The sequence below is a fragment of the Apium graveolens genome, chromosome 2 (assembly GCF_009905375.1).
Source record: "Apium graveolens cultivar Ventura chromosome 2, ASM990537v1, whole genome shotgun sequence".
Classification (NCBI taxonomy): Eukaryota; Viridiplantae; Streptophyta; class Magnoliopsida; order Apiales; family Apiaceae; genus Apium; species Apium graveolens.
Window position 1 is genome coordinate 313585027 of NC_133648.1, and position 18721 is coordinate 313603747.

The 18721-nt window shown below is 34.3% G+C and overlaps 2 protein-coding genes across 2 annotated transcripts; both read left to right on the forward strand.

Moving 5' to 3' along the window:
• The first annotated feature begins 11705 nt into the window (after positions 1–11705).
• Positions 11706–13920, forward strand: LOC141708775 (uncharacterized). Its single transcript, XM_074512551.1, has 3 exons — positions 11706–12130; positions 12649–12935; positions 13041–13920. Exons 1-3 carry the CDS (start codon positions 11791–11793, stop codon positions 13689–13691), a joined length of 1278 nt encoding a protein of 425 aa, XP_074368652.1. The 5' UTR covers positions 11706–11790; the 3' UTR covers positions 13692–13920.
• A 2553-nt stretch (positions 13921–16473) lies between these two features.
• LOC141708776 (putative xyloglucan endotransglucosylase/hydrolase protein 23) lies at positions 16474–17843 on the forward strand. The gene is made up of 3 exons (XM_074512552.1): positions 16474–16799; positions 16906–17099; positions 17295–17843. The coding sequence occupies exons 1-3, from the start codon at positions 16521–16523 to the stop codon at positions 17701–17703; spliced, it is 882 nt and encodes a 293-aa protein (XP_074368653.1). The 5' UTR covers positions 16474–16520; the 3' UTR covers positions 17704–17843.
• The last annotated feature ends 878 nt before the right edge of the window (positions 17844–18721 follow it).

The window sequence follows — 18721 nt, forward strand, 5'->3', positions numbered from 1 at the left end:
AATTCTAACATAATAACAGAATAAACAATAATAAACAATAACCAGAATCATTAACAACATTTGATGTTCCATAATGAAATGGTTTTAATCTGCATAAGGATTAAAAGAGTATTTTCAAAGTTTGGATGCTAGGTAATGAAAGAATTGGATAACAATGAATCAATGTTTCAGGGTTTCAAGGATTTGGTCTTTCAAAGCATAAAATACAATGGTTTGAGTATGTAGGCAACTCGATTCAGTGTATAGTATTTAGTTTGTATGTATTTGTGGAGTAGTATCGTATATTTGAGGTTCGTGTTTGGGTATACAACAATCAATGGTCTAGAAAGAATCAGGTTACGGCTCAAGATCAATAACTGGAATCAAGGTTTAGGGTTCAGTGCTTCAAAGCACTTGCAATATAAAACAGGAATATCAATCACGATAATATCTCGAGAAAGTTCAGAACACTTGCCTGGTATTAGCTTACTACACTGCACTCGCTTCCAATCTCAATCATCTTACTCCTCAACTACCTGTTTCCCTTTCCTACGTCTTGCCTCTTCTGCTCACATATCATAAGCATCTATCAATATTCAACTCATATGATTCTTATTTGCTAGTTCTCTTGCTAGCTGATTTTGGCACTGCCTCAAATAGTGCCACTTTCTGATTGCATTTGAAACAAACTACATTCAACTTATTACAAACTCCCCCATGCTTCTTCCCACATACTTGACAATCCGGAAAAGTTAGTCTCAACTGATTCGGCTGATTTGCATTAACTGGACGGTTGCCCTGGCCTCCGTCGCTTGCATTTTGTCTCCTGAAATTAAAATTCCTCCCTGGCTGAAACTTGCCCTTCTTAAAATTTGGAAACTTCCCTGGTTGTGACTGACCCTCATTCCCTTCAAATTTCCTTTTCTTGCTTTCCTTTTCCTTCTGGAACATCTCATTCTCTGTCTCTGCGATCATAGCCTTCTGTACCACTCCTGCATAGGTATCCAATTCAAAAATGGCTACATTCCCTCTGATCCATGGTTTCAAACCTTGCTGGAATCTTTTAGCCTTCTTCCTGTCAGTATCCACATACGACGGCACATACCTTGACAATTCCTCAAACTTACCCTCATAATCTGTTACCGACATGTTCCCTTGCTTTAATTCTAAAAATTTCAGCTCCATTTAATCTTGGACAAACTGAGGAAAATACTTTTCTAAAAACAATTCCTTAAACCTCTCCCAAGTAATAACATCTGTACCTTCCAATGTCTTCACCATCTCCCACCAATAGGTGGCCTCATTCTTCAGATAGTAACTTACAAACTCAACCTTCTGTTCTTCCTTTACTTTTACTAAGGCAAATGCCTTCTCTATTTCCTTTAACCAAACATTTGCTTCAATTGGCTCTAGGGAACCCTTGACTTCTGGTGGGTTTACTGCCTGAAAAGTTTTGAAAGTTACCTGGGGGTTGGTATGTCTTTGTTGTTGTTGTGCCAGGTGAACTATTTGTTGGGCCAAGATTTGAAGAATCTGGGCTATTGCTGGGTCCACGGGTCCTGGGTTCACATTTGGATTTGTATCATCTTGGTTGTTATTATTGTTGGTTTCTTCATTCTGGGTGTTGGTGCGGGTATTTCTTCTAGGAGGCATTTTTCTGTAAAGAATCAAATAACTTATTTAGCTTTTAAACCAAATTCTTTGTAGAAATGAAAAGTTTTATAAAACAAAAATATCTTCTTTTTGAAAACAATTATAACTAAGTAAATTGCATGCTTCTTTACAGAATATAAACAGTTATGAAAAATAGGGTACATGGTATCACAGGGGTATAACTGGTGCAATAAATAAGGTAAGGTAAAACATGTGCAATAAAGTAAATGACAGTGCTGGAAAGGAGAAAGGTATTGATATATATAGATCAAAATTTTTAGGTAGCACAAGCGTAAAGACGCTTCAGAAGTAAAAGCAAAAGGGTACAACAACCTACTCACTAGTCAGCATAGCTAGTCTATAAATACAACTCAAAAGTTTATTGATACACACTACACACTACTGTACATACTACATAACCATCACAATACTGCTCAGCATCTCCATCTCTGAATCTCTGACTCAACTCCAAGGAAACTCTGGTCCTGCCAGCCTCTCAAAGTCCTCCATTACCTCAGTAGACCAGCCCATCAGTGCGTCAGGGCCTCTGCCAGGTAGTGTAGCTCCATGTAGCCTATCTTCAAGAACCCTCTGTGTCACATGAATCTCCTCTCGAAGCTCCCTCACACCACGATCAACATCGGTAGTCCTAATGATATGTTGTAGCTCTCTGATCTAGGCCAACAAGGAATCACGCTCCAATAGAAGAGCCTCATACCGGTAGTAAGGAACTGGGGGCAATGTAGACTGGAATGGGGCACTCGCAACTGAATGCCCAGTGGAATCTGAATCAGTTGATGGGGGTCCCCTGATAGGTGGCCTCGTGCCTGGAGGTGGAATAGCCTGCAGTGGTACGGGCTGCAATACAGGTGGAGGTAGTATAACCAACACTGGTGGAACAATAGGACGTGGATCCGAAGACGGCACTCCAACTGAAGGCTCTGAGTGATCAGCTGATACGGGAATAAAAGAGTCGGCCATCGCTGCTATCTGAAATCATATCGCAATATAAGAATCTCGAACCATAACACGAATTACACTTATACCTATTATACCGAAGCACTCAACCTCTCAATGTCTTATCATCCTATTTCTTACTTCTAATCCTAACCCTCTACCCATTCCCGTCAACCTAGGCTTGTGTCAGTGACTTATAACTTGTAGCTCTGATACCAAACCTGTGGCGCCCTCCAAACCCGGGTCAGAAGTTTGGGGCCCACACACACCTTATTTATAACCTGCTTATAACAATAATAAAGATAATAATAATATGCAGTGACCCTACTTACCAACCACCACGGACCGCAACCGGTTAAAGCATGCACACAATCCAAACACACTATTATATTACAAACGTTCAAATCCCAACTATTCCAAACTCAAAACTGAGTATTAAACATTATTACAAACTTTTACAGACTTAATTTATCCCAAAAGAAGCCTACTAGCTCAGCTCAATCAACCTGAACCCCTAGCTCTCGCGCTGGACTGGGGATCCTCGGTACCAACCGGTTCCTTTTTAACTGGAAAAGAACAGAAACAATATCGCACAAATGAGCTAACTAGCTCAGCAAGTCACAATGACAAAACTGAGAATAATGATCATCAGGTGAACATGGTTATGATATCAAGTGAACAATGGATTTTGATTTAGAATTGGATATTATATTTTCATGTCAAAAACCAAGGTTAGGCTGCTGATCAGTCACGCACTAACCCCGAGCAAAGCACACATCACTGCTCTAACTACTGGATCCAAGGCACACATTGGCCTAACTTGACCATTATATGGTCTGACCACGAATCTGGTCCACAATTTTATAAAAACAATCCAATTCTAACATAATAACAGAATAAATAATAATAAACAATAACCAGAATCATTAACAACATTTGATGTTCCATAATGAAATGGTTTTAATCTGCATAAGGATCAAAAGAGTATTTTCAAAGTTTGGATGCTAGGTAATGAAAGAATTGGATAACAATGAATCAATGTTTCAGGGTTTCAAGGATTTAGTCTTTTAAAGCATAAAATACAATGGTTTGAGTATGTAGGCAACTCGATTCAGTGTATAGTATTTAGTTTGTATGTATTTGTGGAGTAGTATCGTATATTTGAGGTTCGTGTTTGGGTATACAACAATCAATGGTCTAGAAAGAATCTGGTTACGGCTCAAGATCAATAACTGGAATCAAGGTTTAGGGTTCAGTGCTTCAAAGCACTTGCAATATAAAACAGGAATATCAATCACGACAATATCTCGAGAAAGTTCAGAACGCTTGCCTGGTATTAGCTTACTACACTGCACTCGCTTCCAATCTCAACCGTCTTACTCCTCAACTACCTGTTTCCCTTTCCTACGTCTTGCCTCTTCTGCTCACATATCATAAGCATCTATCAATATTTAACTCATATGATTCTATTTAACACATACTTCTATCTACCCTTCGTTTCACCCAAATCCGATTAACGGATTGAAAGTTACGCAATAAACAGTAAACATCGAATATATAGACCGACAGTCAACCAACATGTCACATATAACACATAATACGTCACATAATCAATGACATATCATTTATAAAGACGTTTCGGGTCATAAATAGGCTTTCTGGTATTTAAAATGATTTTTAAAATATTTTTCGGAATTAAAACGGGCCATTGGATCAATTTTGGGATAACAAACAGAGTTCGGTTGGCCAATTCTGGCTTCAAACAATTTTATAATAATTATCGAGCCTTGGAAATAATTTAGAATAATATTTTAAAGCTCGAAACTATTTTTTGGAATTTTTAAATCATTTTTAAATAATTAAATCTAATTAAATAATTAATTAAAATCAATTAATAATTAATTAAATCAATTAATCAATTAATTTTCGAATTAATTGACCAATTAATCAATTAAAAATTAACTGAAATTAATTAAATAATTAATTCAGATTTATTTTTGAATTAAAAATAATTTTCGGAATTAAAATAATAATTTTTAGAATTTTCAGAAATTAAAATCGAATTTTTATAATAAAAATAAATAGGAAATATGATTTTTAAATAAATTGTAAACAGGATTCGTAAATTTGCAAGTTTTGGAAACCTGGGGGACCAAACTGTATCGTTTTCAAAACTACAGGTACTAAACTGTAATTTTCCAGGGGGTCGCCGGAAAATAATCGGGGGTGGCCGGAGAACTCGCCTCCGGCATCCTCCCACCACCATCACCTCCTGATTTACTCTACACAACACCAGGAACTTGTTCATGCAATCAAATCATTCAAATAACCACAGACTTGACCGAAAATTGGCCAAGAACATCGCCGGTTTCCGGCGAACATCGTGAATTTTAAAAACACAACTCCCTTCGATTCAGACATCCTCTGTTAACGAGCTATATACCAATCGATTTCAAATTTCATAAGGAACACAACCCACTATAAATCAACAGCTAATAACCCCTAAATCAAAAACCCCAAATTTCAATTGAAAACATTCATACGGGTTATAAACCCTAATTTTAAAATTCGAAAATCAAACTCAAATTTGAACATGTTATTGAACTCTAAATCAGACGTATAATATATCAAAATCATCAGGAAAACAAGCTCTACAACATGCAATCATCAAATCATACAAACAATCATTCGAACAAAAATTCATATTTTTAATAAAATTAATCCGAAAATAAATAAAAATATAGAAAATAAACCTTGATTTCTGCAGTAAAACGAAGCTCAGAATCTGATAGAACACTTCAAATCCTTTGGATTGAGTACTCGAGCTTTGAAAACAGAGATCAGTAACGCCTTCGTTTTGCTATTTGATTCTTAGAACAGTTTATGAAATTAGGGTTTTTCTCTGAAAATTATAAAATTAACTATCTGCAAATGATTTTGATACGAAATAAAATACGGGAAAAGGCTATTTATAATTACAGAAAATTAGTATCCCGTTGGATCATTCTGGATATAAAACGATACGTTTATTTATAAAAACTGATCCAAACGGTATCGGTTTTCGGGATAATTATCCAAACCAGTACAATTTGTACTGCGGTCTTGGTCTCAGCGCCTTGTTACACGTACTACGTGGTGATAATTTGGATAGTTTAATAAAAAGCTCCCGTTTATCGAAAATACCGGTTTTATTGATTTACCGAAATGAATATTGTATCGAAAATGTTGCGCCGGGACCCGTGCTGAACAAACCGCACGCCGGATCGAAAAAGTCGAAATATGGAATATGCTCGGAATATTACAATTATGTTAGGAAGGAGTTCTCGGAAGAGTTTCGGGTTCCAAAAACGTAACAACGGATGACGTCGGTTGGTTCCCGTTTTTATAAAATAGATTTTAAATACTCGGAAAAAGATTTTATAAATTTCATATGATCCTTATAAATCCATAAATCAACATAAAATTAATTAGGAAGATATGACAATTATCTATATTTTATTTTGGACATATAATAATTAAAATACTCAATTAATATTATTTTTAAATATCCAAACACAGATAACACTTAACAATTAATTAACAGAATAGATACTAAACACTGATAATAATTATTTAATAGCAAAAATAATTACACGATATATCCCGGATATTACAGTTACAATGCTCTACAGAAACTAAGTCAAAGTGATCACTACCTTGTAGTGGGAGTCACCATGACCACTTTATTACTTATCAGAAGCAATAATCTTGAAGTACAACTTAAAATCTAAGTATCAGAGTTGGTCTTGACACAGTATGAAGAACTGGGAAGAAACTAAAGTAGAAACTAAGTCAAAAATGCATGTTATTATACCCTAGTCGCCAGTGAAGATTCAAGGTCCCTAGGAGGAGCAACTCATGATTTTCTTTAAGAAAAAAACCCACTCTGGTGCTTGAAGTCGCCAGTGAATCTTCAAAGAAAGCCTCTAGTCACCAGTGGAGTCCTCCATGGTATTATAGGCGCAAACTGGAAGTTTGTCTAAGGCAAATGATCTCCTAGCATGCAAGTGGCGCAAGTGGACTTGCTAAGTCACTAGGAGTCGCCACATAGCATAAAAAACTAAGTCACAAGCTTTCCTAGGTTGCATGTAGGCGCAAATACATGGCATTCTCAAGCTTTTAGGCACAAGTGATCAAGAACTAAGTCAAGTAAACTATCTGATGGCGCAAATGAAGCTCTAGTAATGTCTTAGAGGTGCAACTTGTGTGAATTTTAAGTAAAATACCTTTCTAGGTGCAAGTCATGAAAAAGAAATGTATAGGGACACAAGTTGCATCTATTTGCAAGTTGTCAAAGTTCAAATACTTGGTTATTATGCAGCCACGTGTCCAATCTCTCTCTCACCTACCTACCAGCCTATATAATCAAAATATGCTAATTGGAATTGTATCTCTCTTTCATTAAATATTACGAAACTCTTGCAAAATATTCTCAGCACCTAAAAAGCTTGATTTGACAAGAAGAGGTCATGCCCAGTTATTTACTCACCATTTAAATACTTACACATTAGATACACTCATCATTTATAACTTCTTTGATTGTATTATTAATCATTTGATAAGAGTTATAGGTTTTTAGATTGATAAATACAAGCCACAGTTTTGATAGCTTATAAGTTCTATTGACTTTATCTTTTTGTAACTTTGAATAGTTGTTCAAAAGTGTAAGCAACCCATTGCGGTTTAATTTCTGTTATTCCCAAACAATCTAAAAAAGAATTACAAAAGGGGGGTTGAATGGAATTCTGGCTTCTTTTTTATTTTAAGAACAGTTCTACTATAAGTATATAACTGTGTTTGATTTTGTAATAGTGCGGAATGAAGTAAAATAGAAATAAAATCACAAAGCAATTAAATACAAGTATTTAAAAATTTTCTGATGGATTGAACTTTTCCGCCAGAGATATATATTAAGTAGAGAACTATGTGTTTCAAAATGAACACAGCTGCTTAGAAGTTGAGGAACAAGAACTGAGAAATTCTTTACAGATTTTGCCTTGTCTATTTCTCAGATAATTGCTTACTTTCATAGATACTATTTAATTTGCTACCTTGGTTTATATATTACTAAGTTACATGATAAAAAGACAAGATAATAAGACAAACTATATCTAGTCTAACTTCATGCTACTACACTTCTCTTTCCAGTATCTTTGAATATCATCTGTTTAGCATGAAAATGGAAATGCTTCTTTGTTCTCTAAATCCTTCAAACAGGCTGTCACATTCCATTTGCATACAACCAACGCATGTGACTGTCAAGTCACTATCAACTGCTCTTTTGAATTTGAACATCCGCTGAAACTCAGATTGATCATCCGTTGAAACTTTGTTTGATCATCCGTTGGAACTCTGTTTAATCATCCGTTGAGACTTATGTTGATCATCCGTTGAAACTTTGTGAATCATCCGTTGAGAATATCTTTTTGGCAGTAACTCTATTTCATTTATACAAGATTACAAGACATCTAATATTTACAATTAACCATCTTATCTTGCATATCAATCTAGTAGTTAACATGACTTGAACAATCTACAACATCTAGTTCACCGAGTCATTCAAGTATGCAGAAATGTGTTACTAGACTTATTGTACATAAACTACTCTTTCAACGAATGCTGAAATGATCATCCGTTGAAAGCTACAAAATCACTTAATTAAAATCTACTTAGTGTTTTGTTCAAGTTATCATCAAGTACACAACATATTCCTAACAATCTCCCCCAATTTATGTCTACTGGAATTGTAGCCATAAATTAAGAGAAACTTGATGATAACAAAACACTCTATGAATACCGAATGAAATAAAATAGATAAAATTTACAAGTGCTGCATTTTATTGAAAATTCTCACAAAGGGAAATTTGTAGAGAGTCTTACAGATCATTTTCAAGGTGCTCCTATAGACTGAGCAAATAAGATCATTTCCTTGATTGCCTTGACTTCTTTCCCAGCTTCACATCATTCTCTTCAATCTGGTATTGGAGTTGTCTGAAAAATTCCGATTCTTCATTATTTGTTAGATCCAGCTTTTCTTGCATTTCTTTTAGAGTTTCATTACTTGCAATCTTTAGCTGATTTTCAATCTGAAGAATCTTCTAATGTTCTTTTCATCCTTGAACTCCATAATCCAGTATGGCCTCAAATGCATCCTATCTCCAGTAAAGGGAATAGTCAATACTCTTGGAAGTGCATTTGGTCCTCTCCAGCTATTTCTTATTTCTTCAATCTTGTTTAGTACCATTTTCTTGACAACTATGTTGAATCCAAAGTTTTTCTTGATTGAGGAGAAGACAGTCACTAAAGTTGAATAGCCTTCATTGAGAATTCTGTGAAGTGGCCATGTAATCTCTTTACCACCCTTGTACCTGAGGACTAGTCTTTCTGGAAGGTGTTTGTAGGCATCAATAGATCTGACTTCTTCAAGCTCATCCAGATAGAGATTTATGTCTGAAAATTCTTTGATGTCACATATGAAGAGTTGATCTCCCTTGTTGACAGTAGGTTTGGGTTTGGCCAGAGATTTATGTTGAAGATTAACAGGCTTGACTGTTTTGACTGCTCTTGTCTTTGTCTTCCTTCGTTTGGAAAAGATCGGAAGATTTAGATCAGGAAGAGGCAGACTGTCCCAATCTATGGGATCATCTTTTGGAACAACGGGATCACCATGAAATGTGATATTAGGATCAACCTTGAACTCAGCCTCCTTCATTGTAGGTTTGACTGATTGGCTTGTGGTTGTAGATTGGGCTGCCATGTAATCTTCCTTGTCTTCATCAAAATCTATCTTCCTCTTTGCATGGATCTTGTATCTAAATTTTCTCTTTATCTGCCTTGGTTCTTCATTCTTTCCTTCATCCAGATTCTTAGATTTCTCAGTTGGCAATACAACTTCTGTGATTGCAGGCTTCTTAGCATGGTTCTTGGCATCTAAAGCAGCTTGCTTTTGTTGTTGTTTGAGCCTCACCTTTTCCTTTTTCTTTGCCTCTGCAAATTGTGGATGTCCAACCACAACTTAACCTCAGCAGGGAGGTGACTACCATAGTCTACATAAAATGGCAATGACAGAAACTGCATAATTTGCACAAAGTAAGCAAAACAAATTCCCTAATATATAACAATTACTATAACACTTACAATTATCACATAATGAGCAATTGAACTTTAACAAAGTACAGAGATACATGCTAATACATACCAATAACCCTTTTCTGTAAAAATCACCCATATTATTTACATTCAATGATCAATCTAACATCAAATTCTAATTCTAACAATGACTAAATTATAAGGGAACTGAACAACTTACCTCTTTCAGAACAGTACCCCCGATGAAATGCTATAGATTAGTTATAGTAGTGAATCCACTACTTCAAGCTCCAACTGAAAATTCCTTGAATCAGCTTCAAATTGAAAGAGAGAGTGTATGAATTGTAAGTCGAGTTCTGTTTACATACGCTGATTTGCTGTTTGTTTTTGTTTTTGGAATATGTTTGTCTATTATTCAAGTATTTTGTCCATCTTAAACGCATATTTTTATATATGTTAAATTGACATTATACTTTTTTTTATAAATTGGATGAAAATATAAATGTTCAATTAAAGTATTTTTATTAAAATCAAATAATTTTATAATTATGTTTTATATTAATACAGTACATACGTTTGAAAAATCTTTACTAACTTGCCGCTCTATATACTTTTTTAGATGCAAAACATGTGACGTCATCTAAGAATAAATGTGACTGTTGTATTGTATCTATAACTTTTTTTTCATAAAATTAAATCATATTAATTAATTTTAGTGTTGTCTAATTTGAATTTTTTGTTTTTATATTATATATTAGCAAAAAAAAAACTATTCGTGACAATATTATTTGACAGACTTTTTACCTAAACTCGACACCATTATTTTTCAGCGAAAAATAAAATATTCAAATCATAAAAAAGAATTGTTAAATTAATTTACTTGGTGCGAATCATAAAAATTAATAAAATATAAATTTTTGCTAGCACGCATAGCGCGCGAGTAAAGGTTCCTATGATAATATAAAAATTGTAAAATGTAAAACAATTTATAATATGTATTTATATTTATAGCCAACAACAAGGTAAAAAGTAAAAATCGATGATATAGTAATGTTAGAGTACACATGAAACATCCAGTTTTTAAATAAAGTTGAAAATAGTTTTATATATTTTATTTAACATGATGATGGTCGAATATTTAATTCTCAGAATTGCGTGATTTAATCAAATTTTATCCGATTTAAAATTTTTGTGTTGTTTATACGGAGAAGAGGAACAATATCAGTTAGAAAAATATGTTAAATTTTTATATTACATATGAAATGATTATTTTTTATTTTTTTATTATTATGATGATCAGTTTTATGACATATTATTTTGAATAATTTATTAAATATTGCTAATCGTTATTCTTAAATTTTTGTCTAAATTACAAAATTTAACCATAAAAATATACAAATTATTATAAAATCGTCAAAAAATGCGAATTTATCGATTAGTTTATGTAATAAGTATACACATGCACTATCTTTACTTTACTTTTTAAATTTTATTTAATTTTAATCAACATGTAATATTAACGTGCGGTGCAAAATTAAATTTATTTTTTCTAATTTATTTCTAAGAGTCTATGATCTATGTAAACGAGACATATCAAATTACGGGGTGGAGATATGTCACTTTTACGCATTGTGTATTGTACATAATTATTTTTATTAATTGATTTATTTCTACAATCTATGACCTAATTAAATAAATGAGAAAATACAAATTCGCTGTTATATTTTTCTTAACATGATTATTTCGGCGTATCATGACCAGGGAGATTATAGTATCTCTTTATAATTTCGAAAATTATTATCAATTTTTTTTGTTCAAATGGAGTTGATAATCCGTTATGGTATAAGAAGTTTTATATAATTAGAATTCTAATCCTAGAATAACTTTATGTTCTATCGGATATCTATTCGTAATTTGTGATTAGATTCTCATTAATACTCGATATACATTATCTTAATATTAATTACATATATAAAGCTAGACAAGATTCTCGTACGTAGCCGTACATTCATCATTAATTTCTTCTTAAGCTGCAGGGTTTAACACCTTAACTAAGTCTCTCTCTCAAGTATAATGGAGAATATAAAGATGGAAACAGTGACCACACCTGCAACAAATTTTTGCACTAGTACCGAAAACCAGAATTCGACAGCCATTGTTGAAAACCAGAACTCGAAAGCCTTGCGTGAATACCATCAGCCTAATAATGCTGCTTCATCGTCCAAAGTAATACTGGCTAATAATCCCGACATGAACGCATATTTACAGAGGTTTCCACCAGGTTTTCGGTTTAAGCCAACTGAAGAAGAACTGATAATGCACTACTTGCTGAGAAAAATAAACAAGAGGCAACAATATCCTAGTCGAATTCACGATGTTGATATCTACAAAGAAAGCCCCTTTTACCTTTCAGGTTCGTCCTCACAGAGCTTCCTACTTTTCAGTTTCTTGTATTGTTAGTAAAAAGTCATGCAGACACTGTGAAAATCTATTCTGAGACCATGCAATAATTTTGGTAGAGTTCAATTTTAAAAATATTTACTATGCATGCACATTATCATTGTATCGAACCTTGAACCACTGCTCAGGGACGTAATCAGGATTATGATACAGGGGGACCAAATAACGTGTAACGGCTCACTCTGGTTCCTCTAGTTCCGCCCTTGCTGCTGCTAGCAAGAGAAGATTTTGGCTTTGGCTTAAATATTGAATGTTAAAAAGTTAATATTTGTCTAATATTTTCTTTCTCTTAATAGTAAGTCCTGATGCTTTTTTATTTTAACGGCATTACACCAATTTTGCAGGAAGTTTACGAGATATACTAATTTAACTTGTCTGGCATAGTTGTGTTTATACTAATTTGATGTGATTATATATTCATCGTGATCGATATAAGATTAATTAACACTAATTTAATGTGATTATGGATAGCAAATTATGTAGCTGCTACTGAAAACGAGTGGTACTTTCTCTCCCCGAGGGAGAAGAAGTACTTGAACGGAGACCGACCTAATCGCGCTGCAGGGAACGGCTTTTGGAAGGCAACTGGCGCCGATAAATCCATCACATCTTCTAAATGCAATGGGGAGGTCGGGGTTGTGAAGACCTTAAAATACTTCATCGGAACTCCTAAAAATTATACCAAGTCCTCTTGGATTATGAAAGAGTATCGTATCAAAAAAACTCGTCAATCTAAATATTCTGAAGGGACGATGAAGGTACGTGACTATCTTGGTACATTCACTATACAATGCTAGATTGAATCCTTATGTTATTCACGATTTCCGTTTATTGATCATTAGTTTGTGTCTTTTCTTGCCTAGCTGGATGAATACGTTTTATATAAGATTTACGAAAATAAGAAAGATAAATCAGATGCTACAAATGGCGTGGGAGGTGAGGCTAATGATCCAGATCATGGACCAGATGAATTATTGGTTAATGGAGACCTTATTAATCAGCAAAATCGCGTGAATAACATGCGCGGGATTGATGTTAGTGGTGGTCAGCAGCAGCTGCAGCAACAAGTTTGGCCAATTCAGAATCCAAATTATTTGGATAATTACAATGCTGTGTTTTCAAACCAGATGTCAATGCCTAATGGCCATCAAATGCATGGCAACGTCTTTTATCCCGAAAATCTAGAACTGCTGCATGAAACTCTGTACGGTCAACAAACTGCAGAATCTGATTATGACATAGCTTATGATTATATCTCTCAAGAGCTTCCTGATGCCATACTACCAGGTGCAGATGGTTTCAACAATGTCCAGGCTTTGAATAACGACTCGAATATTTCTGAAGGATTCTCACCAGCTGTGCCACCACCTGTGGCTGATGCTTCCAATGATGTTCAGGGCTTTAACAATGAAGTGAATATCCCTCAAATGCAGCAACAGCAGTACCAACACCGAGTCGTGATGACTAGACCATCTCCATCTTCTCGTTACCATCCGTATCATCCCCCAAATTAATAACTATACGTTATACAATGCTCTTAGTGACTTGCTCGAAGATTGCATATACTAAGTGACTTGGTTTATTCTGACTAATTTTCTATTTCTTTGTTGGAACTTAGAAAACATTGCTTTACTTCATATAATTAAGGTTTATTAATTAGTCGGACAACACATTCTTTGTATAATTACAGACACTGACAAGATTTGATCCCGAACCTCTGTCTCTAATTCGAGGGGAGGTCTAACCCGGTCCAGTTTCTTATTATGATTCCTTATTCATGTATTTTTTTGCATAGTCTTCATAGTCTATATATGAAATTGTTTAAATATATTTCCTGATTCTGCCACTGCCATACATAGTTAGTTAAATTTGAGTATGAATTAAGTGTTATGATTATCATAACTAATAAATTGTTCTTTATGGAAATTCGAAGAGACTGTTTGATTATTAGGCTACGCAGAAACTTCTGGTTGATAGAACTAGCACTAGAAAATTGCTCTAAAGTTTGAACTGGGGGAGTGTTGTTATTTGTTACTGATACAATGGGTGGGGGAGTGTTGTTATTTGTTACTGATACAATGGGTCGGTGCCTATTGGCAGGCGGTAGCTGATAAGAAAAGGCACTACATATGGCACTCGATCGAGATGTTTACGTTTATTATTTGCACGTATTTCGAAAGTTTTAGAAAATATAGTTTCATAATATATTTTTTTCAATTTTTTTTAATAAAATTTAAACATTAAACTTTTATTCAGAAAAAAAATTAAAAAAAAATTATGAAATTATATACTTTAAACGAGTATTGAAAAACGTGTCGAAAAATAACGTAAATAATCCGGTGAGATCGAGGGAGTACTTGAAAGTTGAGAGGTCATTTCTAGTGGATCAGTATGTATCGGATAAAGATCGATATGGGGCCAAGCATGTAGAGTTTTCCAGCTGGCAAATGATGGATAAAGAGAAGTGGGTGAGTAAACATTTCAAAAGTTTTCCTATTTGTTTGGTAAGAAGCCAGTTTTGCTGAGCTACAAGTTTAGTTTCAGACTTTCCGCAGCAGGATAATGATAATCAAAACAAATAATATAACCTCCGGGGTCCGGAAACATTAACCTCTTTACTTAGTGATAAGTTCAAAACATCACTTTTAACAATATTTGAAATAATTTTGAAATATTTTAAGTATGAACGATAGAAAACGCTTATAATTGGTTGATAGAACAGATGCATGCAAGGGGCCAATTATATATGCACATAAATTATTGGTACTCCATTGAGGTATATGTCAGGAAGGTAACTCAATCGGTTAAATATCAAGTAGGTTAATTACTGCGTCCAAATGTATTAAGCGAGTCACTGGTTACAAAACTGACTTAAACGAGTTACTCATTTGAAAATTTATATCAAAAATATTACTCTATTGTAAGTCGAAATTCTTAAAAATATTATATATTGAGTTTCCCACATTTTTTGTAAATGATATTACATCGAAATGAAAGGTTACGAGTTCTACTATTTTAGATAATATTGTTAGATTTTTTAAAATTTTATCAACTATTTATTTTTAATTTTTTGATTGTATTATTTGTTTTAAATAAAAATAAATAGTAAATAAATTTTAAAAAAATTAAAAATATTATCTAAAATACTAGAACTCATAATCTTTCATTTGAATGTAATATTATTCATAAAAAATGTGTCAAACTCAATATATAATATTTTTAGGAATTTCGACTAACGATAAAACGATATTTTTGATACAAATTTTCAAATGAGTAATTCATTTGAGTCAGTTTTGTAACCAATGACTCACTTGATACATTTGAACGCAGCAAGTGACCTACCTAAAATTTAACCCGTAACTCAATTGTTAACTTTGAGATTTGACATTCACTCTTATCTCTTCCAAGTTCTCAATATTGATTTTAGGGATACATAATAAAAATTTCAGTTCAAACTAATAAAGACTTTAATGAGAAAAAGGACAATTTTTTTAATTGCCAAAACAAAAAAAAAGGTCAATTGCTCGTGGTGTCAAATGTCACGGCAGAACTCTTTGTTTAGCTGGCCGAATTTTGTTATTTTTTTGCTAATTTAAATATCCGCACATATTGCAAGTTCTTTTTGTTTTTTTGACGGGCAAGTTCTTGATTTTGTTATCGAGAACAAAGAACGAGAGATATCCGGAAGTTAAGTACCGACGATGATATTATGACATCTTAAATCTTAATATTTATATAGCTTATCCTTTTTCAGAAAATTGACGCAAAACTGTTATATTAACTGTTATGGAGTAATCTGTTTCACTTTAATATAGCATATATACACATTATGGAGTGGGTACCTGGTAAGCATATATGGTGAGGGCTGAGGCTGCTCTTGCGTTTTAAATTGAAAGGTCTGGATACTGTCGGCATCAGACGTGACCAACAACTCATTCATCAATAAACCGCGTGACCCTTAAATAAATACAAAAAGTTTCAGCACATCAATGAAAATATGTGCTGTCACTTGGATGGCTTCCACTTTTAATCTTTCTTAGCCACCTAAATTTTCTTACAAAACTTATGGTAACAGCAGTAAAATCAACTTTCAAGTTTCAACACATCTTATTCATGTCCATTTCTGAATTATGACTGTGTCCAGCTAGCACAACACTTTGAACCACTTCCACTAAAGTTTCCTAGTTGTTTGTTTTGGGTTGGCTACTTGCATCGAACCTTCTTTCCTCAAATTCAAACCCATAAACATCTTCTACGTTACCTCCACTCCTCCCTATATAAACACCAACTAGTCCTCTTACTCAACTCATCAAAACACGTAAAATCTGCGACGATATTTAAATATGGCAGCAGCTATGAGTAATGTTTGGTGTGTTGTACTTACTTGTTTAGTAGCTTTTTCAGCAGCTGCTTTGGCTGCGAGTAATTTGAACCAAGAGGTGGATGTTACTTGGGGAGATGGACGTGGGAAAATTTTGAATAACGGCGAGCTTCTTACGCTCTCTCTCGATCACACCTCTGGTTCGGGCTTTCAGTCCAAAAATGAGTACTTGTTTGGAAAGATTGATATGCAGATAAAGCTTGTTCAGGGTAACTCAGCTGGCACAGTCACAGCTTACTATGTAAGTTAATGCAACAGTGCTATCGTTTCGTTTTATTACTTGTTACGTAAAGTTTCTTGTTATTCAGAATTAATTGGATATTGATCATGCATATATGTTACTGCAGTTGTCATCACAAGGAACTACTCATGATGAAATAGACTTCGAGTTTTTGGGAAATTTGAGCGGTGATCCATATATCCTCCACACCAACGTGTTCAGCCAGGGAAAAGGAAATAGAGAGCAACAATTTTACCTATGGTTTGATCCAACTGCTGATTTTCATACTTATTCCATCCTCTGGAATCCCCAACGTATCATGTAAGTACTATCCCCGCCCCGAACCTGCTCCATTAAATTTACAGTACTTGGCATCATATAAACTAATAATGATTTATTTTCCGCTACAAATCATTTTAGCCATCTAATCTGTCTAATCGAAAACTATTGAGTAACCTGCTCATCTAAAACTTATTGTTACTAACACTTAAACTTCTTTTATTATTCGTGTTTCAGATTTTCTGTTGACGGAACGCCTATTAGAGAATTCAAGAACCCCGAGTCGCTTGGTGTCCCATACCCAAAGAACCAGCCCATGAGGATATACTCTAGTCTGTGGAACGCAGACGATTGGGCAACAAGAGGTGGACTGGTAAAGACAGACTGGACAAAAGCTCCCTTTACTGCCTCATACAGAAACTTTAACGCAAACGCTTGCATTGCATCGTCGTCCTCCTCATCATCGTCTTGTAGCTCAACTTCCCAATCAGGAGATAATGCATGGCTAACAGAGGAACTGGATGCGACGAGACAAGAAAGGTTGAAATGGGCACAGAAGAACTATATGATTTACAATTACTGCACGGATGCAAAACGCTTCCCACAAGGCTATCCTAAAGAATGTGCTCTCAATGCCTCTACATAAAAATCGCATTCCTCAAGTGTTCTACTTATACGTGCACAGCAAGATTAATTTACAGTGTTTGTTATATATATTTTTTGTAATATAAATTCTTTATTTGTACTTCCCACGTGCCAAATAAAAGATTGAGTGCTTAATTTGTCTATCTTGGTTATAGTACTTTTTTCAGTTTCAGTTGATCAAATTTTACATTAATACTAAGTACTATAAATTATTATTTATCGCGATATTACAGTTTACCTCAAGCAACTGTGCCTGTTAAAATAGATGCAATGTATCTTCTTTTCCAAGTAAAATTAAAAATCTGAAACATGATAATGAAGGAGAAGATGTCTATGAACCATGAAGTTTATACCTTGATTGTTATTTCTGGCTAGCACAAATTTTACTTGTAGTTGTAATTGGAGCATAATTTGCTGTCCACAGTCGACTGTACATTAAAATTTGCTGTCTGATCCAGAATTCAGGGGATCCAACACTTAAATTTTCCAGTTTTTGTCAGAAAGAAACTCATTGAATTGCATCGAAATGTCAATTTAATCTTCAACATTGAATGTTTCCAACCCTACTAGTTGTGCTCGAACTGAGGATGCTTTCTTCAGAACAAGGACCCCCCACCTCCATGTGGCTTAGAAGGTCTGCGCTCATCTCACCTTACTCAAATTCCTCGAGTGAAACGTAATATGCATGCTTGGTTCAATTTTATTTTTGATGACCCTAATTTTCAGAGTTGCAAACTAAGTACTCATCATGTTGATCGTTAATTAGAGTTTTTTTTAACGGAACTCACTCTTGTAAAAGGCCTCTATAGTTTTTTGAACGGGTGGAATAGTTTGACTGATAATTTAATGTACTCTGTTAGTCTGTTCAAGAGGTAACCTAATTTGGAAATTTGTATAAGCAGCTTTGAGCAAGCAAGATAACTGATGATTCAATGAACACTGGGTGTTGGTTTTGTTTAGCACAATTTATTTTAGTAAGATCACAATTTAAAATATTGGCCCTCACTAGCACGTGTGCA